The 27,526-nt window shown below is 36.0% G+C and overlaps 1 protein-coding gene across 1 annotated transcript; it reads right to left on the reverse strand.

Annotated features, from left to right (window-relative positions):
* Nucleotides 1-1,256: 1,256 nt before the first annotated feature.
* On the reverse strand, nt 1,257-26,948 carry LOC105388852 (fasciculation and elongation protein zeta-2). Its single transcript, XM_011559875.3, has 7 exons — nt 26,458-26,948; nt 5,621-5,729; nt 4,150-4,281; nt 3,600-3,720; nt 2,261-2,517; nt 1,939-2,011; nt 1,257-1,761 (listed from the first exon to the last, which is right to left on the reverse strand). The coding sequence occupies exons 1-7, from the start codon at nt 26,871-26,873 to the stop codon at nt 1,679-1,681; spliced, it is 1,191 nt and encodes a 396-aa protein (XP_011558177.1). The 5' UTR covers nt 26,874-26,948; the 3' UTR covers nt 1,257-1,678.
* Between the last annotated feature and the right edge of the window lie 578 nt (nt 26,949-27,526).

Consider the following 27,526-nt stretch of genomic DNA (forward strand, 5'->3'; position numbering starts at 1 on the left):
CAAACAAAGAGCATTAATATTAACAACAGTAATTATTAACTTTCAGGCTGTGTTTTACTGTGGTCGATTACATTTAGATTCAATACACTGACACAATTTAAACCATTTTAAAGTAATGACTACGAAATTTTTAGACTAGAGATAAACTTATAAAATATCAACTTTTTACATAGAGCTAGGCTTAACACTTCGTTATAGACATTTATAAGGAAAAATAAAGTTGTTTTTGTGTACTTAGATAAAAAAAATACGTTAAAGTTTTATTAAAACAACATTAAATTCGATGCTTTAATAAAATTATCTAACTGAATGAATTTTAAGAAGTTAAATTAAAACAGGCAATTGATAAATAATATTTACAAGCCTCTTTACAGCTACTTGATACTTTGTTACTAAATTGATTAAGTAATTAAAACTACAGTTAAAATTATTTTATTATTCTAGGGATTGAACAATTCCAGTTCAGTACGAGTTCATTATATTTACATTAAATGGCTGAAAATTTATGAGATTTCATATTCCTCATTGCAAATTATCAAAATAAATTATTAAAGGTACTGAAAAACAATAGTTGCCAATATAAACAAAATAAGTTAAAAGTGTTAGGACAAATAAAACCGATAACAAGTATTTTGTTAACAGAATATGACAGTTATGTAACTGGCACAAGTAATATTGGTTCTATAAAGATAGGCTGACCAATGTTCTTAACCATTTCCAAAACTTACATGACTGGATGATAGCTTACCTATATGTCACATAATTAATCAACTTATTACACGTTACTTATAATGCTATAAATTTGGGAATGGCCAAATCTTTTGCTGCATTAGCCCAAGTGTATGTAATTTTTAACTGTGGTCATTGCCTTGCGGTTCTTGCAACTTGTCAATTTGTAAGTCATTAATAAAACCTAAGGGAAGCATTTAATTAAATCAACTAACATCCGATATATCACAGTTCATTTACGCAAATAAAAGTATTAAATAAATGATAGGTACACCGTATTTAAATACAGAATAGCTGAGTTTGAATAACTAAACAGGAAGGTAAGTTATTTATGAACCATAACAATTTAGCTGCTTTCATATATCGGGATATACTTCTAATGTTTATTAATATCAATTTATCTCAATATAATTCTTAGACCAGCATAAGAAACACCAAACGTATTTATACGTAAACAATCGTTTCAAAGTATAGAAGTACAAAGACGTAACTATGCACGAATAAAGGAAAATATACTAGGACTGAAATCCTTTATGAAATGGTATTTTAATATGATATAGCATATTAAAGGTATAAAAAGATGACGATGGGAGAGCATGTTCAATGATCACGGTTCTGATAATTTCTTAGCTAATGCTTTAAAATTACTAGATCATATTAAATACCGACAGTTTTTTTCAACATTCAGTTAATTATGATGTTGCTCTGAATAGTCTGAAACATATTAAATCAAGTGAAAGCTTCTTTTCTCTTATTAAGATAGGCATCAATTGATAGAAGTCGGTCAAAGCTTGGTGCAACTACTGCCAGCAATGAATATACAATTATTGACCTACGAAAAACAACAATTTACAAAGAATTTACCTATAAAATGCACAGAGAGTGATAGGTGAGGTGAACAATATTAATTTATTGAATGTGATTTAGCTATTTGAGATGGATGCGAGGTCTAAGTTGGACATAGGACCTTTAGGATGTAGTCGGTAAGCAGGGTTGGGACCGTAGGGCTATCTTCATTTATCGCCTTCAGAACTGGAACAAATAGAATTGTTTATTCATAAAGTAATATTTGTGTACCAGATATCTCAAATTATGAAACACCTTTATTTAGTTACAAAACATACCATTAATATAAATGCTCAAAGAGAGCTCCTCTTTCCAATTATGAACTTTGCAATATCCTGTATTGATAAAGAAATGGTGACTTACTTTTGATAAGCACTTGCAGCGTCTGGTTGTCCGGGGGGCCTCCCTCCAGGAATGGAATCACTGTGGTCAGGTACTGAAAATAACATAAAAAATATTGTTATGAAATCGTAGGTTGCAGTATGCAATTGCTGATAATAGATTCCACGAAGTTTTAGGTTCAGTTTATTCTAGTTGCCAAACTAGACATCATTGCAGTAATTACTTACCGAATAACCTATGGACTTTCTCCCCCATTCGCCCTTACGACGAACATCGCTAATATCCGTCACCAAATAATTTTACCAACAACATGACCTGCGCAAAAAACACCAAATCCCCTCACCTTAGATTCAGAGCCGCCTCCCAAATTAGGCGAGCGCGGCGGCATCGACGGTCTCTTCTTCTTCTCAATATGATACTGCCGTCGCTTATTCTGCACGGCGAGAAGGAGCGAGATGAAGGTATTCTTCAGTTCTTTCTCATACTCGAGCTCATCTCGAAGAGCCAGCTCGTTGATGAGGGTTTCTGAGAACTCGCGGATCAGGACTTCCAATTCCATGTAGATCTCGTTTAGTTGCGGGAGAGACAGTGTTCGCAGCTCTGTGGGAGAGTTGGGTGGTGAGATTATTGATTGTTTACTACTCTCTACTGCTGCCGTTTCACGGTTTCAGTTTGTTAAAGACGAAGACAAACATCACTATATCGGTATTCACCATAACATTCACCAATGTGATTGGAGAAACGCGCATTACAGGAGTTTATCGACGCCTATAACAGACCCGTGCCGCAGCCGCTGGAAAGGATCGCCAGAAGATATGGGCAAATCGTATATGCAACTACAGTCATAGCTGTCTTTGTCTTTGGTAATCGCTACAAGAGTGAGTGGGTGATTTATAGTTGATAAAGATGATAGTGATGATGATTTTTAGTAACACAACAGGTTATTGTTAACTGATGATGCTGAGATAAACTTAAGGAAAGTAGTTTACAGAGTTTATTTAGTAAACAATGTAACAGTTACGTCTGTTCATCATAACAAACTCCGTAACAAAATCAACAAAAGTACTTATTATGCGTAATAAAAATTGTCACACGAAAATCAACAAGTAGACCCAATAAAACAACGTTCCCACGGCAGATAATCATCCACACTGCAAACTACAAGCGACGCGGGCAAAAACCACTCGAAAAACTGGCTCAGTACAAAATAGTGTAATGTAATGATTTAATTGAAGAACATACCAACGGTTGTTGAGCAAAACATGGCGATGGGTGAATATTGTCACGAGACGAAACCCGTTCCGGCTCTTTAGCGCAATCATTATAAATGATGCAACGATGTAGCCGATCAAACTCGGGATTACATGAGAAAATTTAACGAGATGCGGTCCATCTAAAGCAGATTGGTATCTATTGCTGTTACGAATGTAATAGGTCTTAATGAACACAAATAATATGACGGAAGACAATGATAAATCATTTTGAATGAGTTAGACAGTGGTGATGTAACGATGATAGTCGTAACTGCCCTTAATGATGAAGCAGAGCATTTGAATCGAAAAAATTGTGTTGATAATAAGACAGTAAAAACATTAAGAAATGAAGAAGAGAGGAAAAGGCTTTCTAAGATAGGATTCCTACATCCTACATCAGATCAAACTTAATATGAAAAAGTCTCTTACTGTCTTCATACAGCGGTGAGCTGAGGACCTCCTTTCCTTTCTCGAGCGCTTCGTTGTATTCCAAGATGTCTCCCTCTGAGGACGGAGTCTCTTGCATCATGTCGTCTATTTCTTGTATCACCTGAAAATTAGCATTTCGTTAGGTTACTCTTAGTCGTACCCTTGTTACGAGGTAAGATAAGTGAAATCAAAGTTTACATGGGACTGACTCAAAAACATGTAAACTACGTTTTTGCAGTTTCAACAATACCTACTTTTATATTATAAATCAAAGATTTTATAACAATCAGAAATTATAAATCAAATAGAAAAGAGCGGTGGTAGCTCAGTCGGGTAAGCGCCTGCTTTTTACTGCAGAGATGCGGGTTCTAATCCCGGCGCTGACAGAATGAGTTCTTTGGAATTTAAGTAAATGCAAACAATCGCTGTTACGGTGAACGAAAACATCGGAGGAAAACTGCACATCTAAATTCTCTATCTCGATCTTGCAATGCACTCATTCAAAAACGGCGATACGGCTCGTGACCTATCAGGTGAGAGGGTTTCTCACCTCGTCGGCGGTCTTGACGGGGCACTCGTGGTGCTGGTGCAGGCCGCCCAGGATCAACGCGTGCATGTCCAGGTCCGACGCCACCGCCTCGTCCTCAGAGCTGTGGACCTCGTCGTCGGGGCTCATGGAGCTCTGGGGGTGGAGAGGAAAATGAATTATTTTATTCGCGAATTTTTACATTCTGATTTCATTTTCGGGCTTAGAAACAACATGCTGTCCACGTAGGTTTCGGCTTAGAATACCCTTTTTGCAAAAACCTGTATAACATAGACAACTAACATAGTTTTTCTCGATAATAATTCCAGCCTATCTATACCTATGCTTTCGAACATAATGTGTCAAGCATAAAATCTAGAAAATTTATAAAACTTTGTCTATTTTTAACCTACTACCATTTGGACTCTTTTATCTGTAGAATAAAAAGAGATAGAAAGATATGTGCGACGCTTTAGATAGAGCACAAATATTAAAATTATAATTTAAAAAAATCGTATGTTTGCTTTGGTCCTAATGCTTCTAAGGTCCAGATGTTTAACAAGCCGTCACAGTTTTGAATTTTGCCACGGTACGTAACTAACAACAATTAACTAAAGTACCAACTTAGACTAAATTTTTCCAAGAGGACACAAAAGAACCGTAACTAAACACTGCAATGCGCTATATACTTCTAAACATTAGTCCCTGTCCTTCCTAATGTTATGAAGCTCTCAACACAACATTAAAACTAGCGTAACTAGTTAAATGAAGAAAGCGTGTTTTTGACACGTTAGAATAATTACACATTCATTATGCAGAAATAGACTTGAAAAAAATATAGGAAGGAGATCTAGAAATGCCAACAGAAATTCAGGTCCTAGGCTAGCCCTAGGTTTATTGTTTAGGAGTGCGTCACAATAAATTTAACGACAGGACATGCGCGAAGGATATCCGACACATATACACAAGACCCTGAGCGCAAAGATCATCTGGAACCCCTCGCTCTGGTGATATTGACCTATACCCTAGTTGTTTTAAGACCTGTATTTGATTGAACTATAGGTATACGGGACTACGGGACAATAGTTTTCTAATTAGCTTAGTTACACCTAATATATTTATATAGACTCTTAAATTCATATTAACACGGCGCGGCGGCGTAAACTAAACTACTTAAACATCGTTAAACCGAAATGCCCTTGGGTCAATCCTATTTGGGTTTATTTATATGTCAAAGTTTCTAGGTTTACGTGCACTAGCGGGCCATACACACTAAAAGGTAAATGCTTATTACACTAATGAATACAATATGAGACATATAGAATCAACCGTTAAGTGTTGTGATTACGTTAGGATGTGTGTTTGAAGGCAAAAGGTATCAAAAGAGTGATAATAAGTGAAAGTGGTCTTTTCTAAACCTCTCTAGTGTTAACATAGCAAAAAAAGAATTTCGACTTTGTCATTTCACAGCGACATTTTATCAAAATTGGCTTACCCGTTTGTCACTAAGGTTCAGGGTGGGGATGTGCATCTTCCTGGAGAAGGACTTGGTCCAGTCGATGGGCAGGATGTTGCCGAAGTTGCCCGTGATCGTCCACCACATCCTGAGGACAAACAACACATATTTGAGTATAATTTATACTTAATTAAAACTTGCATGGACAATGATATCGAATGCTACAGAATGCCTCCTGAATGCCTAGAATGAATCGCACTCCATTTTACATTCGTAATCTATCGTATACAGGTGTTGCAGAAGGTCGAAGTCAGTCGAAAGGAGTATATATTGCTTACAGGATCTCATTCTGAAGAAATTTTATCATACGACTTTCTATTGGAAAAGTCACGTAACTTGTAATTAAAGTTTATATGGATAACCAAGAAACATTTACTTTACAATACCACTTTTGCACCATCCATATTATTATGTGTTTTAATTTAAAGTCTGCCTATGCACCGATCAAGGTGTTGATTTATGTGACCAAAGATAAACTTTCTACAGATTATCGATAAACCTTTCTGGGCCTTCGTAATCTTATAATCCATGGTCACTATAAAATCGTAATAAAAGAAATGTTATATCCGCTTGATCTTCGCTTTATGGTCATTTATTAAAGAGCTTACTCTCGGAATATATCAATGGAGATAATAATAAAGAAACGCCGATCATATCGGATTATTGGTCGCTTATATCGAAGAGTCTATTTTATCGGAGTTTCGATGGGGGATTATCGGAAGTCTTTAATTTACGACTTGATGTTGAGATATTGAGTAAAGCTTCTCACGGGACGCTAAGCTACAAAATTACAAAATGTCTGTAAATTCATTTCAGTCAGGCTTCAAGATGAACTTAGTAAATCACATTTTCCCCTTTGTGTGATACCTATCTAGGTGTCACAGAATATAACATTAGGCAGTGCTTGTTTTTTATTAGTTTTTATCAAAGAACAGGTAAGTAAGTATACGACGTATACGTTTAAATATTCATCGGTTTGTTAAAAATGGTTAAGGAATTTCAAGACCTTTTATGGCTTTACCAGTTATCATCTATCCATTAGTCTATGTCTGTCCCATAACAAAGTGCCTTTATTTGGAAAAGGGTTTTGGAAGAAGTCCAAAATGGAATTTGGTTACTTTATGCCTTTACATTATGTGTCTTGCTTCACTAGACCGGTAAAACTTACACTTTTGAATATAGGTAATATTCATGAAAACTAATTTCAGTAGGTATATGTTAGTAAGTATACCTATTACAGTAAGTTACGTAATTAATTTGCTTCATCCTTTCCTTATTTACGTCATGATCGAGAAATCAAAAACCTAACTCCTCAAAACAAGTCAATTAAATGATAAGTACATCAAAACTTCAATGTTACTGCCATGAGAAGCCAATAAACAAGTAAAACTTTAACGACATGAGCAGTTGATCAGTACATCACTGAAATAAGGCGAGAAGCGAGTGAGTCACTCAGGCCGGGGTTCTGAATTAGTGCTAATTTGAGACCACCGCCGCTGCGTTCCAGCGCTCAATTGAGGTATGTGTCACATCATCATACACGTACACTGAGGAACGTACTCAGCCAACACTTTGCAGTGTCCGTAGCTCCTGTTTTGTTATCGGTAAGAGATAAATTTGAAGTGCTAGTGAATAATTTTGGATGGCCGTCATGACCGTGATGGATGTAAGTATGTATCTGGAGATTGCTACTGTTGAGTGTATGAATAATACTCCTCTTGTGATGATAGTAGGAGTGGGTACCTAGGTATGATGAGTCAATGACGTAAGGTTCAGTAGTGTTGATAATGGAAATGAATGAATGAATCTTCTTATTAAATTCTATGCGCACTTAAAAATCATCGCAATCATAAGCAAACACCCGCAATACATACTTAATTTTTGCATAGACAAGTATTCTTTGTTATCAATCAATTGAGATGAAACCTCAGTGATGAAAATAAAGCTAATCGATTCTGATAAATTGAATCGGAATGTAAACAATATTAAATTAACATCGCGAAATAATAAATAACACACATGCTCCTACGCAAATGTTTGGGAACCGCCCACTCGTCGCATCTGGTTTTGTACCACATTTGCAGTCGCCAGAAATCCTTAAAAAAACAGCTTCTGGCAGGGTCATTAGCGGATGACGTCAGAGGTCACCATATGGCTGACAACTTGATTATGACATGCCGTGCTAGCTGTGGCACCCAGTGGATGGGACTTGAGTGAGCACATTGCATGTTTGTGAAAACGAGATGCTTTGATATAGTACCTACACTACATATTATGGAGTATCAATGGTGACCCGATTCCGCGTTGTTCTATGGTACGTATAGATGAGGCTGTAGTTTTTTTGTCTCAATCAAAAAAAATATCTTATAAAAAAAAAGTTAACGCTGTTGAAAGGTCTATGATTGAAATCGTACTTTGGTACACTTAGAAACTTAGAACTTGAACAAAAAAGTGATTGTTATAATTATTCTATCACTACTCTTTCTATTGCATTGTCTTTCTCCATATAAGACAAGTCTTCACAATATGGTCATGCAACTAACTGTGGAAAGCTCTTGGATAGGGAGTGCCAAGTCTGACAAGCAATTACATTTCGCTGAGGACAATGTAGTCGTTACGATCCAAGTTAGGTGCAGACGTTTTAGTTTGATAGTCTGATCTGATGATGCAATTTCTATTTAGTATGTTGATACTAGAAAATCTAGCCCAAGCGACGATATTATTATACAAATATTTAGGTGCTGTGTAGGTTTAAGATAACGGTAAGTTTGCAACACCAAAATTAGATAAGTATGTAGCAGTAACACCTAATAACATTATAAAGGTATTAATGGTTAGCTAGCCTAACAATTAACTACATTTTATAAATTGGTTTTTACTGATGTATCTACTGAAAACACCTTTCGTAATATACATAATCAGATTCACATACAGGCTTGTTTGAGTTTGGTTTGAACCTTGGTGTTTCTCTAAGACCAAAATATTTATTTATTAGGCAGGTATGAGTATGTGTAGGTAGCATTAGAGGTTAGCCTCGAATTCTTGAAACCCATCCTTAAATGGACATGTTAAATACACTTGCATGTTCAGGTACAACACCCGGTAGGTTTAGTCATTGATACTGCATTGACAGTAATTGACGTGACAGACAAACAGACAGATACGTCGATAAGCCCACTCCCACTTAGCTATCATAATAACACAAGAAAAAATAAGCAAAATAAATTAAATAATCTACACTATAGTATAACGCTATAATAGTATGTGTCTAACGCTATTACCTTATACAAATAATATAAAGATTCGAACTCAACCACTTTTGCTTTCAAGATTTAACTAAAACTGGATGTGTCGTGATCAAACATCTCGTGTCCTCGTCGATTCTATGTTTCTCCAGTAGTGGGTCAAGATCGGACAAACACCATTCAATAAACAAACAGTGAACTAACGATCAATAAAAATGTCCAATATAAAGTAATGTATGGTCAGGCACAACCACTTCTGAAAGAGTAAAAAATTTGAAGTGTGGTTTAAACACACATATTGACCTTTTCCATAAAAAACACGTTTTGAAACCGGCCAATCACAAAACCTTTCAGCCTCCGAAGCTCCAAACTTTCTTAATCAAATTTCTTGGAAATTCTCTTCTGTTGAAGCTACAGAATTCCTTGTCTGGACCAAAAAAGGACACCAAAAGATTTAACGTCAATAGGGAACCCGTTTTTGTGAAGGTTACATAAAAGGGATTTTAATTTGATGTTGATGTTTGGGTTTAACATAGTTAACGCTTCGGGTTATAAAATAAAAGGTTAAAAAAGTAACACGTTAAATTGTTATTGTTATTACGAGGTGCCATGAAGGATGTGATGACGGGAGGATTACGATCTGAGTAACAGTGTTTTAAAATAACTAGAAGTAATATAAGTAGCTAACGTTAGTACTTATTATACTTCCATACTATACTTAGTTATAAAAATATGCGAAATATCCTAAAAACTCCAGTTTCATAGACGGCTAAAAGATGGACATATATTTAAAAAAAACACTTTGTTTTGCTGATTTCATGTCTGATTTGAAAAGCCATACCGCTTGTTTCCAAAATGAATTTCTTTCGGCATAGTAGACATGCTATCCAGTCATTCAGCGATTTCAGAACCAACCTTTCTGCTTTCTTACACCCTTTTCTGCTATTTAGAGTTGCTCAGTTGACATTGTATACAATCAGCAGTCAGTGATGCGATGAAGAATTTGCGGTTTTCAGTGTATACGACCGAAGTATTCACAACAACCGGGCCAAGTTCACTAGTTTATCTTAACAGTTATTAATTACGTACTGCAACAAGATAATAGGTAGTTATATAGGTTATGATACGTCTAGCTAGATTAGTTTATAGAACATATCGGTCATATAGGCTGGTAGGTACCTGGTAAAAACCTCTACAGTTAACCTGTGTGAAGCATCTGTGTCAAATATCTATGTGAATAGTGTTATGAAGGGTAGTCTATGCTTGTGCTATATACACAAGGGCCTTTGTTATGAAAGGGCAATTGGCGCAATAGAGAGCCAGTGCTTTGTTTAATACCTCTAAAGAACAGAGGAGAATCGCGTAGTAGAGGATTCGGCAAACTATGGAATCTTAACATTTGGTTGGCAACTTAGCACCACTTACCACCTAGCAGAAAGAAGCATTCGTATGTAAATAAATAAATTATTCATTCAATTATCTAGCCAACAACTAATTACATGCACTGCTTATCTCCAAACAAATTAGACGAAGAAAATTTTTCTCAAAACAATCACCTAGTATTAATTACCGCATCATACACGGCCATTTAAAGATGATCGCATGTTACATGCAGTGGTGGAGTTTCAGACAATTATGGTAATGACCGGGTATTGTTTCTCAAAGTGTCGAGTGCCGATGGCAATGGCTAACTGATTGAGCAATGGGCGTTGCTAGACTGTGCCGAATGAGTTGTGTGAAAATAAGTAACGGTGCAAAGCGAATACAATAACGTAAGAAAATAGTAATACCCTTATGAGGCTAATATGGAAAGATTTGTATGGTTGTGTGAATCAGACTTTCAATAATTTCCTTACCAACTTTTTTTCAAACGCAGCATAATGCAAAAATTCAATACTTAACATTATTGGGTCCTTGTTTTAACTACCTATTCACCTCTTTAATTAGAGGACCACATCTGACCTGCCAATAACATAGAAAGAAAAAAAAACATAATTCAACATTGTGGTAGGTACATTTCCCGACAACCACAAAACGGTATCGATCGAGATTGCGCCCTGCAGTACCCCACTGACCCGGCCGGGTTGGCGCCATTTGTCCGCCATGACAGTTTAATCCGCTACATTCGCAACTCATTTCTGGTTCACTCGGTAAGAAAGTCAGAAAGGTGATATTTGATACATACAAGGGCATTTACGGTCACTAAGCAAAGCTGGTGACGCCGACAGATTAAATTAAGTATCTTTATTTTGTATACTATTTAAGTACAAGCTTTGAACGTGAGCTTCGCTTTACTGTAAGCAGTAAGTATAAGAAGTTCCCGTGGGAATTCCGGCATAAAAAGTAGATGTCAATAAATAGACTTCGGGACTCAATTATTAGAGAATGCTTAATTAAATACCCATGACAAGATGAATGAATTGGCAAATGGTTTAAGTATAAAGCAACTAATAATACTCTAATGCAGACCGATTGTCTCTCAGAAGTAGTAGTGGAAATAATTCTTAGATTTGTTGGCGCTTTTATTAATTTACTTCAAAGGTAGTAGCCTACATAACTTATTGCGAATATTGAAAAAGATTGCATAAGTGGAACCATCTCACGAATGCATGATATAACAAGACTGCGGCGCGATGGGCGGGAGGGATTCAAATTTAGAATTTTATATTTGTCGTGCGGGCGGCCAGTCTCTCGTTTATTTATTTTTTAATTTCGCCGGTGTCGATGTCACTAACCTGAAGTGCCATGTGAATGAACGTCCAAAATAGATAGTAGAAGTATAGAAACTTTACGGCAAGGAAATTGTAACGTGTTTCCTCAATTTCAATGATAATTCAAAGACAAACTCGATAATTTTATTACAGTTACTATTTATGATGTGATTGGATGATATAACTTTGCAAAGTGTAAACATACGACATTAGACTTGGGATTTTACTGACCAGAGGCTTGAAGCATTTTAAAGATACGAGTATTATATTATGTTGTGTTGTGAAACCAGATTTTTGTTCTAAACTTAACAGGACTAGGTCTACTATTACCAATATGAGGAAACACAGCAATTACATAATGATCGATATTAATATTTTATGAATACCTCCACAGCAACTGAAATGGGGTAGATAATTATTATAATATTTCATGAACATCATTAGTTAGTCAAAATAATTCTTAGCCAAGAGATTGTATCTATTCATCTGAAAATTTCAGAATACTTTCACAATACTTCCGGGCATAAGCACGGTATAAAATAACTCAGTTTTAGTGATTCCCGAAATAGACGTGTTTGTATATTTTTTGTTGGAAGCAGGTGTAGAGATGTGGGTTGCGGACTCACAGCAGGTAGGCAATGGTCAAACTAACCTTATTACCACTTCCTATAAAAAAGAGGACTTCTGTACAAAAAGGCGCTAAGTTGGGTTCAGATTTTTTTACTGCGACATAGTAAAAATGCGTGTGACGTGATTACCAGTTTCTATGTAGAATCATACATTTATTTGCGAATTTTCAGCTGTTTAGAATAACTTGCTGATTTTTCCTCTTCAGTACTTAAGTCTCGTAAGTATCCTTTTTGAAACATGCACTATTGTATATTTTACAGGTACTTACTTAAGCCTATTATTTATACATATACGACCCACTACTATTAGTAACTATGTATATGTATGTATATTTACTGTAATAGTACTACATATATATACCATATGTAATTTAGTTACGCAAAAGCTGACCCGATTCATTTATATAAAGTAGGGCGGCGGAAAGACGCCTTTGATAATACTGTACTTGTCACAAGTCTCACGAGGACATAATAATAATAATTCAAAATAGTCTTAAACTATATCTTCTATGTTATTTGTAATTAACCAATTAAAAAAACACGCCTGATAGAATAGGTTTTTGGTAATCAGCTTTGATTGACTTTGTATTATTAAGTACTTACAGCTGTTACTTAGTTTTTTGGGTATTGTAAGCCAAATCATTTATGGAGGACTCTTTTAAAATCTATCTGATTATAAATGAACTTACAGTCAGTAATTCTAGAAGTTGAAATCAATAAGTGCCTACAAGTTAAAGTATAACGAAGGGCACGCCTAAAATAGATATTATCACGGTAGCATGCAAAGTAGTGAGGTATTTTTTTATATCCGTTTTTTATAGGCAGTTATTAGAAGCAGCTTTTTAACCCATCATCAATGCTGCTTTAGCTTTTGAACATCTTATGATATAGATAATTGTATCAGCCACTTGAACAAACGAAACAATTCCGTAACGCAAGGCTGGCCAGTTATAAAGAAGCCCTTCGCATGTGTTAACAATTTCTTAAATTTCGAAACCTGAATAATTGCGTCTTAATATTACTATTTAATTTGAAATAAGAACGTTTCGTTGCGACCAGCATCTTTGTATCGAATGTCATAAAATCGAAGCGTCTAGCTAGTCTATTCAAGGGTAAAACGCCCACGTTCCGATTACCATGCAGTTTTCTATCGCTTCTCTAACTGAGAATAATAAATCGACGTCAATCACGTTAACACATTGGATTGGAATCATAGTTAAATAAATAATTATGTCAAAAAATAGTGAAAAATTTAGAACCTTTTAGTTAGATGGATAGAATGAATATTCTTTATTTGTACCCAAGAACAGATTTACTTATTATTTAAGTCCGTTGCATGAACAAATATATTTTCTAATGAATGTAAATTTCTTTATTGATCTTATAAAGTACACTTATCGTATCGTATCGTAACTTATTGTAGCGTGCGGCACTAAATTGTGACCCTGACCCTCAAACTCCTTTTGTTTGGCCAAGTTTTACGTAATTTACTTAGTAATACCTAAATGTCTGATTAATTTTCGAGTTTTTATAGCACATAGGTATCTTATAAGGGCGTCTTGCACAACAAAGTTAAATAAAATTAAATAGTTTGTCTCTTGCTCTGACAGTATAATGTCAGAGCAAGAGGTCATAGATTTAATTTTATTTAACTTTGTTGTGCAAGACGCCCTAAGACCTGGTTTCTCAAGATTCTGTTAGTTACAGTCTCAATAACGGATTTGCTGACGACGCGTTTAAGGATTATTACCCTTGTTAATTGGATGAGTCCCATGACGAAAATCTAATAGACCATTCATAAATCAAGCATTATGTGAATCATTCAATCATTCAATCATTGTATTTCGCTTCAATTTTTATGTCACACAACATCTAGTTCGTATATTGTTTATCAAAGGCTATGTTCATTTTTCCATCTTGAATTCTTGAATGTGTCAAAAGTCAACAACCCGTTGCCTGGTTACCGGTCTTAACCAAGTCTTAGCGGAACCCCACAGCAGCAATTAAGTTTATCACGCGATCAAGGGATTTAACCCCATGATTTAGCATGGTGGGACACTCACTAACCTTAACGGTCTACCATGTAACCAAACCGAGGTATTTTTAACCTAACCGAATGATGTGAAATTAGGCCTAAGTCTATCATTTAAAATCGGTTAACGTTATCAAAATAATGACACATAGGAAACCTACTGTCGTGTTTGTTACAATGGGCAGCATAATTATAGTTGTAGTAGGTATAACATTTGCTTGCAAATGTTTTAATCAGCATAACAGGAATTATCGCATATGCAAAAGCATACCCAGAATAAGTATACTTACTGCACTTAAAATGCGCATACGATAGGAATGGGGACACTGTTCTTATCATTCAGTGCACAAAGGAAACTGAAACGAGACGATATATCGCTAATATTGTGATAAGAGTTTGCTGACCCCCGCTGGGGTAAAATGACAAAGGACCATGAAACAATTCGATTCTGAAACAAAATTGAGGTAAGCTGATGCAATTACAACTTATACTTTTTACAGGTCCAACAATAAATAAAACCTGGCTTTATTTTTTTTATTTCATTACAGCAAGTTTAGGAACATATTATTATGAATTTATTTACTTATCGTTTTCAGATGTAGTTAAGTAGATATTTTTTTGATTTACTAGGTAATATGTTCAAAATATTCAGTTGTTTACAGTCGAGTCGGTAAGTATACAGCAGTGGCTACTGACTGTACCTGCCTAGTTGCCCACCTAATCATTAAGTAAATATTTTACTCTTACCAGAGGTGTTATTAACATACTTAAATATTTTCTTTTTGCTCAAGCTAGTTCTGTTTGAAAAGTATTCAGTGTTGGACTGTTTGTATAAAATATGTGCCAATGTGTGCTATGAACTCGACTGGAAGCCACACAAAGTCACATAAATAGGGCACAATCCTGGCTTTAAACTTATTACAAACTGTGAATAATTTTCTTGACATTTATATGTTAGCTAACACAGACCAAGCTTACTATTATAGGTACGGTAATTTTATAGATTCTATTGATTTTTAATGTATACATATAGTACTTACATAATATGATGTATACAACCATAAGTGACTGAGTGATCATGTTATAAGTACTTAATTCTGGTTAATTAATCAGGATGTCGAAAATGTTATTTACTTTGCTACTTTAAAAAAAAGCAGCATTTAGTAAGTACCTATTTATTAGCTTACATTATTTTTGGTCAGCTTCAAACGAAGGCAGGTCTAGACTCTTGCGTGGTACCCTACTTAAGTAGTACCTACGTAGGTATTACTTATGGACTTAATAGTTCCATACAGCCTGTATGTATAACCAATATTTACGACCTATTAAACGACCAACAGCTTGTTTTCAAAAAGTAATAAAATTACAAGCATACAAGTCTTCGATAGTGGAAGCAATATCTAGCTAGGAAATAATTTAATTTTTTAAACAATGTTTGTATAATTTTAAGCTTTATGTTATGTTATCTTTATGTTACTTATTAAAATGTTCATAGATATAGCCATTTTTATTAGTCATCCTCACCGACTTTACAATGAATGCTGAAGATGCTGCCATGCAATTCAGCTTAGCTTACATTATGGACTCTGCTTCCTTTCTCAATCACATAAAGTATGTACCTAGGTAGCCACTAGCCTGAGTAGCCAGTACCTATGCAGTAGGTTGACTTTGTATACACTATCATCAGTTTGTTTATAAATTAATATCAAATTGTTGAATCAACTGAATGAATTCACCGGTCATTAGCCGAGTTTGCGCGTGGCGTGCAGATATGGGCGGAAATGTGACACTGCGAGTAGAAAGCGGTAACTTGATACCGCCAGGGTACGTGCGTCACTCACTTGATTTTTTACATGTTTGTTAAACACGTACCTACCCTATAAACATTAAAACACCTATTATACATATACTTACTTGGTTAAACATAAATATATGTACTTATTTCCAAACGTTTTTCCTTTTCTATAAAGTATAAGACTAAGTATACCTACTTAAGTACTTAACATTATAAATCTGAATATCTGATTCTGATTAATCATTCATCACCCATCAAAACATTATAAGTTTTTTTTATAATGATGATTAGAATGGAAATAGAACTGTACCTACCTCCATAGGAGTAGCTTGAGAAGTGCTTTAGAGAAATTGTAGAAGGTAGGCAATTTCTACAAAAGGTTAACGATTTCATTATTGACCCTTGGATCAAGATGCAAATACTTGTACTTATAGTTGCCCAGGTGAGAATTTTTTTTATATCATTTGTCATTAGCACAGTATGACAATGCCAAGTATTAAGCTTTATTAGAATTTAGTTCTAATAGCGCTTTCTAACTATCCATTTCATAAACAATGCACCGTCCTGAGACTCAAGAGATAAAAACGACGGCATCCTATGAAAGCATTGAATCCAAAGGATAGTTTAGAAATTTTCTATGTTGGGTGTTAATCAATCGTTCCGAGACGTTACTTTTATTAACTTCCCACGTTCGTGAACAGAAATTAATTGAATTGACGTGTCGATGTCGGCGTCTCTTGTAATTGTGATGTGACAATAAAGTGAAGAACTAACCAATTAGATAAATCTCAGATTGAAGACCTATAATTATTTTTGTATGAGTTACTTTACAGTTTATAAGTTGCTTTATCAGTAAGTCACCATATGGCAGATAGATCAGCAATATTGCGAAAATTGGTTAGGTAATACCTACCTAGATAAGTACTTAGTGCTTGGGTGGGGTAACTGTGAAAGCTCCAATCGTAAATTCAGTAGTTAAGTCAGTTTACCTAATTAGATAAGTGCCATAATTAAAGCCCGTTACCAACTACACTACACGCAGATCAGAATAGTTCTCAACAGTGACCAACTGACCAACCAAATCTTCCGATCACGTTCAGAAATTAAGAGTAGTACTTACCTGTTCTTTTATTATTATTTAATCTCGGTGGTGCAATACGTGACGGTGTAGTTTCAGCACGTGCAGTTATAGGGCTGCTTGCACGCACGTGAGTGAGTATGACTAGTGTATATAGGCTGTCTCCGACAACAACCTGTACATTCGAATTAAAAAAATTAAATATCTACATATCACAAAATAATTAATTAATTTACGTTTCATAATTTATGGACGCAGTAAAATTGACTCTTCTATTCTATCTACTAGCGCTACTCATCTCTAGATACTGCGCGCAAAGTCGAAAATAATAAATCTCTTTTCTTGTGTTTTTATCATCCATCAAAATGACAGTTGAATTAAAATGAAATCCATTTCTTCCGTAGAGCGTAGGTACAAGCAACTAGCGACACAAAGTAGCAATTAAAACAGTTATTCTCACGCACTTTTCTCTAAGCAAAGTTCACTCATGTGGTGCTTAGCTTTGTAACAAGCTTCATATTTTTTATCAAGTAAATAAGTAATTAAGTACTATGTCACTCTAAATAATTAGGTAAGTACAGTTAGAAAAGCCGTAACGTCGCGTTGTTGAAAGCTTTGTTCCTCCTATAAATACATTTACACAAGACTCTAATTTCTAGGATAAAAAGCTCCTTTCTTTAAAATGGTATATACTTATCGCCCTTAGAGGCGAGTTCGATGCTCCATGCCCTTCCCTCCAAGATCCGTTGTTTCTTGCAAATCTCTGTTCATATGAAACCTGCTTGGTCTTATATACCTTACCAGCCAGGATTTGCGCCGGTCAAACCGGATCGGGAGAATGTTCCGATCCAGTTCGATGCGACGACCCAACTTTCTTTGACTCGCCTTGACTTATTGATTTGCTCTTGTGTTCACGAGTGTGTTTCACCGTGGCGGCCTCAGGAATATAGTTTTATGTCATAATTGAGTTCACCAGGAATACTTTTTGTCTTGGTTGCTTACAAAATGTTCAAAGACCGAAAACTGATTCTTTCTCTTTAAATTGGACCTACGACAGAAAATATACATATTTAATGCTGCAATAATATAAATAACAATCATAGAAGATTACATCTCTAGCTCTGATCAATAGGTCATCTTCACTATGTGCCATGTATTGGAGTTGATTGCATTAATCGAACATCGCTCCCATTGTTCAACAGCGTGTATTGTGCAACCATTTTAAACGATTCCCATTCCGAATAACTAACTGAGGCAACCGTGGAATTTTGGCATTGGCAAGTATTGATTTGGTTCTCATTGGAATTCATGGCTATTTCTGTAAACTAACCTAACCTCATAAGTCCATAGGTAGGCACCCAGATTAGCGATGCAATTTATAGAGAGTCGACGATCCGTGTTTAAAATTAACCTCAGAGAGGTGCGATACAGTATATATCCCTATAGAGAAAACAAAGTATTTCGTTACTGCGTAGTAACCTAGCTAAATACAAAGGAACTATGGAACATGTGAAGCTAAATCACGAAATTGAGAAGACGTTCCGTATTCCCTTATTGCGAACGACGAAGAACCTTTTAAATGGGTGGGATTGAATGTGGGAAAGGGACGACAACGAACGTGACCGGTACTACGTTCCCTGGATGAGCTGGAACGACGACCGACGCAATACAGTGAGATATAATTATACGAAATATTATGTATACCTTACTATGCCATAAATATTAGGTTTGCAAGGTTCCTCTCTAGATACTACCATAGACTAATATTCAAAAAGTCAGAATAGACAAAAGTCGCTGTAAAATTTCTAAAGTATTACACTTCCTAAGTTATGTTATAAGAAGTGAGTAAGTACACAACTTTCCTACTCTGAAGATAGGGTTCAAGTCAGCAATTTGTCTGTAGAAGTCTGCATCTATTCATTTTAGTGTAGTGAAGGCGGAGGAAGATCTTTTATTACGACGCACATAAAAGGAGGGTGTGAGTGAGGATAGGGAGTTCTTTACAAGCGTAGATGTATAATGGGGGTGGGTATGGGAGGAGAGGGCCCGTCCTTGAAAGCAATCTCTTTGACAAGGTTACTATGTGTTTTGCCTGGCGAGAATCTTGAAAGCTCTTAGGTTGATGATATACATATACAATCTCAGATGTCTCAAGAGTCTTATGAGGCAGTTATTATCCGAGACTTCAAAGAAATTCATCGTACGCGTCATTCTTGAGTCGGAGCTGCACAATTAGTCATTAGGCAGAGTCATTCATATAAAAGTTACGTTTATTTATTTATTTATTTATTTATTTATTTATATAAGGCACATCAACAGTACATGTTACAATACACTTATAAAAAAAAGGTTAGAGAGGTACTTATCAATAACATGTACCAATTACAGACATGCTCAACACTTGTTAGGCACATAACAAAACATAGAAATAATCATAATTAAAAATACAGTTTAGTATTACAAAAAAGAAAAATAAAACTTTAACTCACATTCTTTAAAAATTCTGACATGAAAACAGATATATAAACTTATTTAAACTATAAAAATAAAAACAACTTCTTAACACTAATATGTTATACATTATTAGTTATTTATGTTTAGTCACACAACAATAACCGAAACGGTGACCAATGCAATCATTTATAAGGAAGTTCTGAACGATCTACAGCAATAGCAAGCCAGGAGGCGGTAACTAACTGTGTCGTGTTATTAGACCTAGTTATGTCTGTATCTGTATCGACTTGATGTCTGCGGCCAACTAAACCGCATGATATAACGGCAGCAGTTCATCGGTAATACCCATAAATAAAACGTTCAATACGACATATCTGCTTCCTCATTGTCATCATCATCAGTCATTATGTATTTCACGCGTCGGAGCAATCGTGCAATGTTTAACCGAGTAACGGCTTCGGAAATGAAATTCCTATTTGCATCTGTGAATCGTTGCATGTCGTGAACGTGATCTTGGTATCTTGCAGATATGTGCGTATCTCGATTCTCGTCATTTCTCGTCAGGCGGAGAATGCGTGGGCGGGCGCTGGATATCGTCTGCACAACTCATACCGCAGACTGTAGGTATAATCTATTTTAAATGGACAGAAGGTCATCGTCGATGAGCTACTGCCGCTGGGAGCTCATTGCATTAGACTCGTGCTTGTGTGTTACGTTGGGTGTGAGTGTAGAATTAACGTTTGAAAAAAATTAATTCATAGTTATGAATGAGTTCATTCATAATTTGCACGCCCGTATGTCCCAAATGTGTGAGATCGATGATGCTTTATTGAATGTGAAACGTCTAAGTATTTGAGGCATTCTAAACTTGAACGTGAATATCCAGGGTATGGCAGCCAGGATGGAAAAACTGCAACACATGCAGCACCAATGCGGTATTCAATCCAGCCCGGCAATAATATACAAACATTATACAAACCACGCCCCCAGCTGCAAATGTAGTTGTCGGCGGATACAATGCTATGGATCATGTAATAGTTTAACATAATATTCTGCTTTTAATGCATGTTCCAACTATGCTAAGTTCAATGTTCGCGGTGAGATTTTACCTGAATGTGTTCTAGGTAGATGCTTAACTGTAACGGGTACATTGTTGGGAAAACATATTATGACAAGACAAACAACTGACTTTTTTATGGCGGCTCGTTAGGTCTATGTGCAGGACCATCAATCTGACATTGTCAGAGGGTACAATCATGTAAATTACATGGTCGATTTGGCCCCATTGTGCACATCATTACTGACTATTCATTAGCGGCAAGTGAATGATTCACAATTGTATTCCAATAATGATGCTTCAGTCAGTTACTGTTGCTGCTGCTGAACAAGTCGAGCATGAAATGGCTTAATTAGAGATGTTATCATAATTATCATCTACTCGTAAACGATATCACACCGTCGTTTGATATAAATAGTTTGGAATCATCAGGAAACAAAAAACAGATAGATAGAAGGAGTATTATCACATGGGTAGTTAACAGCATTAAATTTAGAGAGCTCATGGGGCCAGGCAGCGATATACATGTATATGCAATCACTCGTAGTAGCAGTGACAAATTGACCAAAGACAATAAATGTATCCTACCTATTCACAAAACCATTAGTAACCTGTAAGAAGGTTTAACCAACCGTATAATAGCTCGACTCAGAGATCCATTACACCCACTAGACCAAAGGCACATTGAGACAAGGTAGAAGTTATAAAAGAACCATAAAATAATCCCAACGATTGCTTTGTCGGGTGTGTTACCCATATTTTATGGAAAGATAATTTTTAATGGAAAGATTATTAAAATCATTACTTTAGGTAAGTGGCTTAGGCTTAGGTCCTGCGCACTAATTTATCCCTATTGATTTGTTATGAGTACGTATTTTATGAGAACAAAAATGTATTTCATAAATCATCAATAAGTACCTACTGTTGACAAATCCGATAGGGAGGGTGCACCAATATTAAACTCACTTGTTACCACTTACTTATTTATTACTTTTACAACATTTTCACCTGAACATTCCACACTTAATCAGAAATAATAATAATTGTTTTGCTCGACCGCAAAACTACAACAAGCGCGCATATCAAGATGGCGGATCCCGGAAGTAACTTCCTCTATTTTAATCACAGACAAACCATAGACAATGGGCGATCACAGAACAGATGTCATTCCCAGATCTCAGAATAATAATGTAAGACCAAATTACAAAGTAAGATCATTACAATGGAAAAGATCATTACTTATTTAATACAATTCAGATCATAAAATCCATTTTGTTTACACTACCTACTGGTGAATTCAAAACCGAAATGAAAAGATAAGAGCAAATAAGAGTATAGAATCAATCTTGTATAAAGCTGCAGACAGGACTTGCGTGGGAATCTGAGGACCGCCTGATGTGTTAACAGCCTTTCAATATTTACACTTTCTAATACCTATACTTCCATCGTCATTAAGAAACATTACACAAGACTCTTTGAATCCCCCCAGGGCAGGCTGCATTAACAAACTGTTTAATTTTAGTTTATCCAATATTCTGAGTTATTATTTTTAATGTAACAAATATAGTATAAATAATATACAAATTCATTTTACTGATTCGTAAGAGTTAAGTACTAACCCCCTTATTCATAGAAAAGTTACAAAACGTTTTAACTAATAAACTGTTTTGTCCCTCTCTGTCAAAGAACAAACTGTTCTTTGTCGGAGAGGGACAAAACAGTTTATTAGTTAAAATGTTCTGTAACTTCTCTATGAATAAGGGGGTAAGTCTTTTTTTCTTTTAAAATACCATTACAGAAATTAGCGTTGGCTAAAACAAACATGATTCAACGAGTTAAAGTTTCTACAAAACTTTCCGGTACCTAAGTAACTGATGAGAAAGCTTTTAAGGAGGACCCGATACGGTCATGTGAAGAAGCAATTATGGTTTGACAATGTGTGTTGTTGCTTGTTGCAAATCGCAGGTCGTTTGCCCTGCCCGCATGTGGGGGCGACAGCGACGTCAACCAAGACGGGAGTTTTAACAACGTCTTTTAACGGCTATTTATATCGGTAGGTTGTGGTCGCATTTCCTTAGCAAGGTGTCTCTATTGTAAACTTCATAGATAGACCGCACGGAAGAAATAAGCAGTTGATTTTTATTTAGATGACGTCATATACCCGAAGTATTAATTGAAGATTTTATTGATCTGGTTATGATCATAAAATCGTTTAAGAAAGTTAATCAACATGAACCGAGGCACGTAAAGCGTTCTGTCTAGCGAGGTGAGGCTGACAGTATGCTAATTTCCACCAGGCTCGGGGAACTGGGGCGTGCTTCCGCAGAGTGGATGATAACCATGCAAATTGTGACACTTCATTACACCACAATGTACCTTTAACGTCTCCTTTAAATTTACTTACAGAAACCGTTTTAATGTTTTTTTTTTGTTATTTAGTTTTGTGAATTACACATCGATGGGTTTGTGGACACAGAAGAAAGTTTGTGAAATAAGATTAGATAGATAAAACGATGAAGTACCGAGAAACTTGATAGAGACAACAGTCCCTAGTTGTATCCAAGAATATGTTTATTTCTACATGTATACATACATATGCTCACTACTGTAATCCCCGAAGGGGTAGTCAGAGGTGACAGCAAGCGAGTCACCCGCTTTTAGCTGTACATTTGTACTCATGATATATCATATAGGTCGCGAGCTGTATTTCTAGCATCTACAAAAAATATATAAGTAAATGAAGGAAAAAGCCGTTTTTTTAAATTATAATTTCTAAGTCAATAGTTACAACCACAGACATACATGTATCCACAAACCAAATAAATAAATGTTAGTTGTTAAATGTAAGTACTTATATGTATAGTTTGCTTTCGATCAAATTTCAAGTGCACACGAAGCTAATCAACACAAAACTGACCAATTAAAGTTTCCGATAACTTAGAAAGTGTATGCCGAAGGCTATCGTATAGTAACAAAACGATTAAAGATAAACACGCGATTTAAGATACCTACTAGAAGTTAATAACCTGAGCACTTCGTAAATAATAAACATAATTATCGGTACAAGACAGAGTCAAGACACCCTGAGTTACTAGACAAGGCATTATCCAAGTTGTGGTTTCGAAATCTGGTACACCAACACGCAAATATGAATAAAGGTCACAGGTTAATTTACACATGTGATATATTTTATAACCGTTATTATTAGCATGCAACACGAAGATATTGTGTGATACATACCTATCAAAATAGGGTCAAATTCGAAAGACATCATAAGTATAACATTGCTGATTCTGCTAAGCATAGATATGCTGCTAAAGAATAAAATTAAAACGCGCTAGGTAGTAATCAGGTTTACAAAATTATCCGCAAGTTGAAATGACATGAGACTTCCTTTCCATTGAAATTTTGCACATAAACCATGTTCTTGTTCCTTGAGCGGAGGGTAAAGATAATAAGACTCATTGGGTATTCAGGAGTCCTTTATGAAGGGACGTGCGTCGTGTGCGCGCAGTATAATGATAGACTGCATTGAATACAAACTAGATCTTTATAACTTATTGAAGATTTAAAACACATAAATAATTCAATAGAGAAATGGTTAACTCAGATTAGATGATGATTATACATCCGAGATTACTTTCGCTAACAACTCATTCACTTGTTAAGTGGATTGCGTTAGGTAAATGGACTTTGGATGTTGTTTTTATTTGCATATGTAGTGATTTGGTTGTTATTATTAAGTACTTATAGAACATTCAGACCATAAAAACTTTCAACAAAGAACCTTTCTATGCATCTATCTGTTATTTCTAATCTTTTAAGTCAATAATGGCTACCTACTTTATAATTTCAAATTCTGGCTTCCATTGTGATAGGCCGGCAATTTGGCGATGCATGGTCTCAAATAATAATTGGTCAGGTCAACACAGCGGATGGTTTGGACGATAACCGAATAAAATATGAAGGAGCATGCAGTTTGATGAATATAAATTTGAAATAATTGAAATAGCTCATAAGTATTTTTATTATGATGGGTTGGCTGTGTTTAAAAGGTACAATCTAAAGCTGGTAATTGTAGGATAAACAAGTAATTTTAAAAATTTGTTAAAAAAGGTTTTCGAATCGATATCTGCCACATGGTGGATACTTAATATTCTCTCTGAAAGCCAGCTTGTAAAGGCAAGCTGTTTCTGACAACATCTGCGCCCCTTGCCGAAGAATCACATCGGAATCAAAGCATGCACCTGCCATTGTTGTTTTTTTTAAATGGAAGTCTCGGTCAGGTGGTTTTTTTTCATTCCATTTATGCAATAACTAAGAATTAAACGAAAGTTGGTCTTTGAATTATAGTTGGTCTTTTCCTTCAACCATTTTTGCAAGACTTTAAAAATAAAACTAACAGGTAAAACAATTTTGGCAAATAGAAAAACTCAGATGACTTAGAAAATATAACGGATAACATGCAATGGTAAACAGAAAACCATAATCCATAATCCAATAGGTAAACAAGATGCTAAAAGTAAATCATAAATCTAATTTTATTCCGTTCAATTCGATACTATTATTAATCCGAGTTTGATAGCTGTTCGACCTTAGGCAGAATTCGCGAAATGTTTCACCGTTATTTTAAAGTTTTACCGTCGTCGGCTCGGCATTTGGGTCGGCTGGACCAAATCCAAACCAAACACATTGACATGTGTGGATTTGCTGTTAACTAAATCTTGAATACAATAGCAAAACAAAAACCATTGCTTATTAAATTTAACAAATGAGTGCTGAAAAAAATATAAACCCCCAATCCAATTAAAATATGGGCTAGGTAAAGGTGTGGTGTGGGAAAAATGCTTACAAAGCAAAAGTTAAAAGTAGATAGAAAACAACTGGCATAAAAACGTAAACAATGTAACAAAAGAGAATGAAGAATAGTGCTCTCTGCATTTCTCATAAAATAATGTGTTGGATGAAAAAAATATTTCACACAATTTATTATTACAATACGCCTGTGAGATGCCTTTTAGAAAAATAATGTGAACCTTGTTATTTAGTTAGCCTTAGACCTTATCCTTAGATGAATATACCTACCTAATGGATAAGTAATTATAATAAATTATTGATGGGGTTAAAATAGGTCTTCTTCACAATGTCCTACTTTTTGTCTGTCACCTTCCTACCGCTGAATGGGGCATAATCATTGGTAGGGGTTCATTCTTGTAGATTCTGATAAAATGCATTGAAATGGAACGGCTGATGCCATTAACTAGTATGATTAAATTGTTGTCCTGACTATAGTGATAGGTGTAATGTAAGTAACACCATGACCAAAAATGACCATGTCCTACATACACTCCATAACACTAGCAACAACCCAACAACAAGTCTAAAAAGACAATGTTGTCCCTGTGCCCATTCGCGTAAGGTTTGGTAACAAAGCCGTGCTCGAGAGGGTGGGCCCGATGCGTCATGGCGCGCCACCCTCGACCACCCCCGTCCACCCTCGGCACCCCTCTGCACACCAATCGATCCAACCCGAGCGGCATGCGCAAACCCGCCCTTTTTGTTTATACCATTCCTCAAATCACGAAATTGTTACCGATCGCAATTGTTTCTATGCCAAATATAGGAACTGGGAATGTAGGAATCTGCTGTAAAGCTAAGGGGAAGTATTTCAAATTATTGTTTTCGACCGATTGAGTTATCGAGGGATTCGATACACCATTTTGGTAAATGATATCATCACCGAACTTGAAGTTTCTGCTCTAATTGTGGCTATGGCTAATGAATGATCTAATCATGGTCATAATTAGGTACTTACTGGCACTCGTTCATGATTTCCTCCTGCGAGCGGACCTGCACCGGCGCCAGCTTCTCCACACTCTCCTCGTAGTTGCCGAAGCATTTAGTGATCTTCTCATCGAAGGTGTTGACCAGGTCCTCCAGTGACCCGGAGAAAGTCTCCGTAAAGTTGTCCCCTTCACCCTGCTGCACTCCCGCCCCCAATTTGCACTTCACCGGTTTAGGCTCATCGTTGTCATTAATTTTGTTGGAGTCGGTTTTGATTTTGGCCAGTTCACTTTTGAGATTATTTATGTTGTTGAGATGGATGTCGTTGCCGTTTATTGTTTTTTGGGAGTAGTCGTTGGTGAGGCAGTCGTCGGCATCCTCGATTTGCGCGAGAGGCGCCTCGAACTCTAGCTCGGCCATCCTGGCAGTGGCGATGGATTCTCGCATGACCGTGCGTCCACCCGCGCTGTCTGCCGCGCGAACGAACACTGCCGCCACCGCCGCCGCCGCGCGCCGACCAATCCGACGCGACGGCGCGAGGGTTCGCTAGTTCACGGCATCATCCATCGCCATTGCCATATTGATATACAGTATAGGTAAGTGCCTTATACCGGCATCGGCAGCTTAACTACAAACCATCCCTCCGATTAATATTATACTTATCAAAGTATGTACCTAACAACCTACTTCAGAAACCTAGGTCTTACTAGATACTACCTACTAACCTACATATATTCCAATAACAGGTAACTTACTAAACAATCGGCCAGTTGATCACGTTACTTCGCTCAAAATATCTGAAAAATCGTTTCTGTACTTAATTAATATTTTCGGAGTTTTGAGTTTTCTCGCTTCCCGCCGATATTCGTTTGTTTTTTTCTGTGCCTATTTAGTACTGCCAACATAAAAAAGTTAATTTGTGTAAATCTCAGAATAATTATTATTGTATTTTGCTGAAGGCACAAATTTTAATTTCAGTACCTACTGACCAAATCCGTACAGTGAAACTATAAAGTCCTGAAATTAATGTTTGAGGAACTAAAATTTTCAGGAGCCTGGCACCATTAGAAAAGAAACATAAAAGTCATAACAATTGTTTA

Source organism: Plutella xylostella, chromosome 18, assembly GCF_932276165.1.
Source record: "Plutella xylostella chromosome 18, ilPluXylo3.1, whole genome shotgun sequence".
NCBI classification, from domain to species: Eukaryota; Metazoa; Arthropoda; class Insecta; order Lepidoptera; family Plutellidae; genus Plutella; species Plutella xylostella.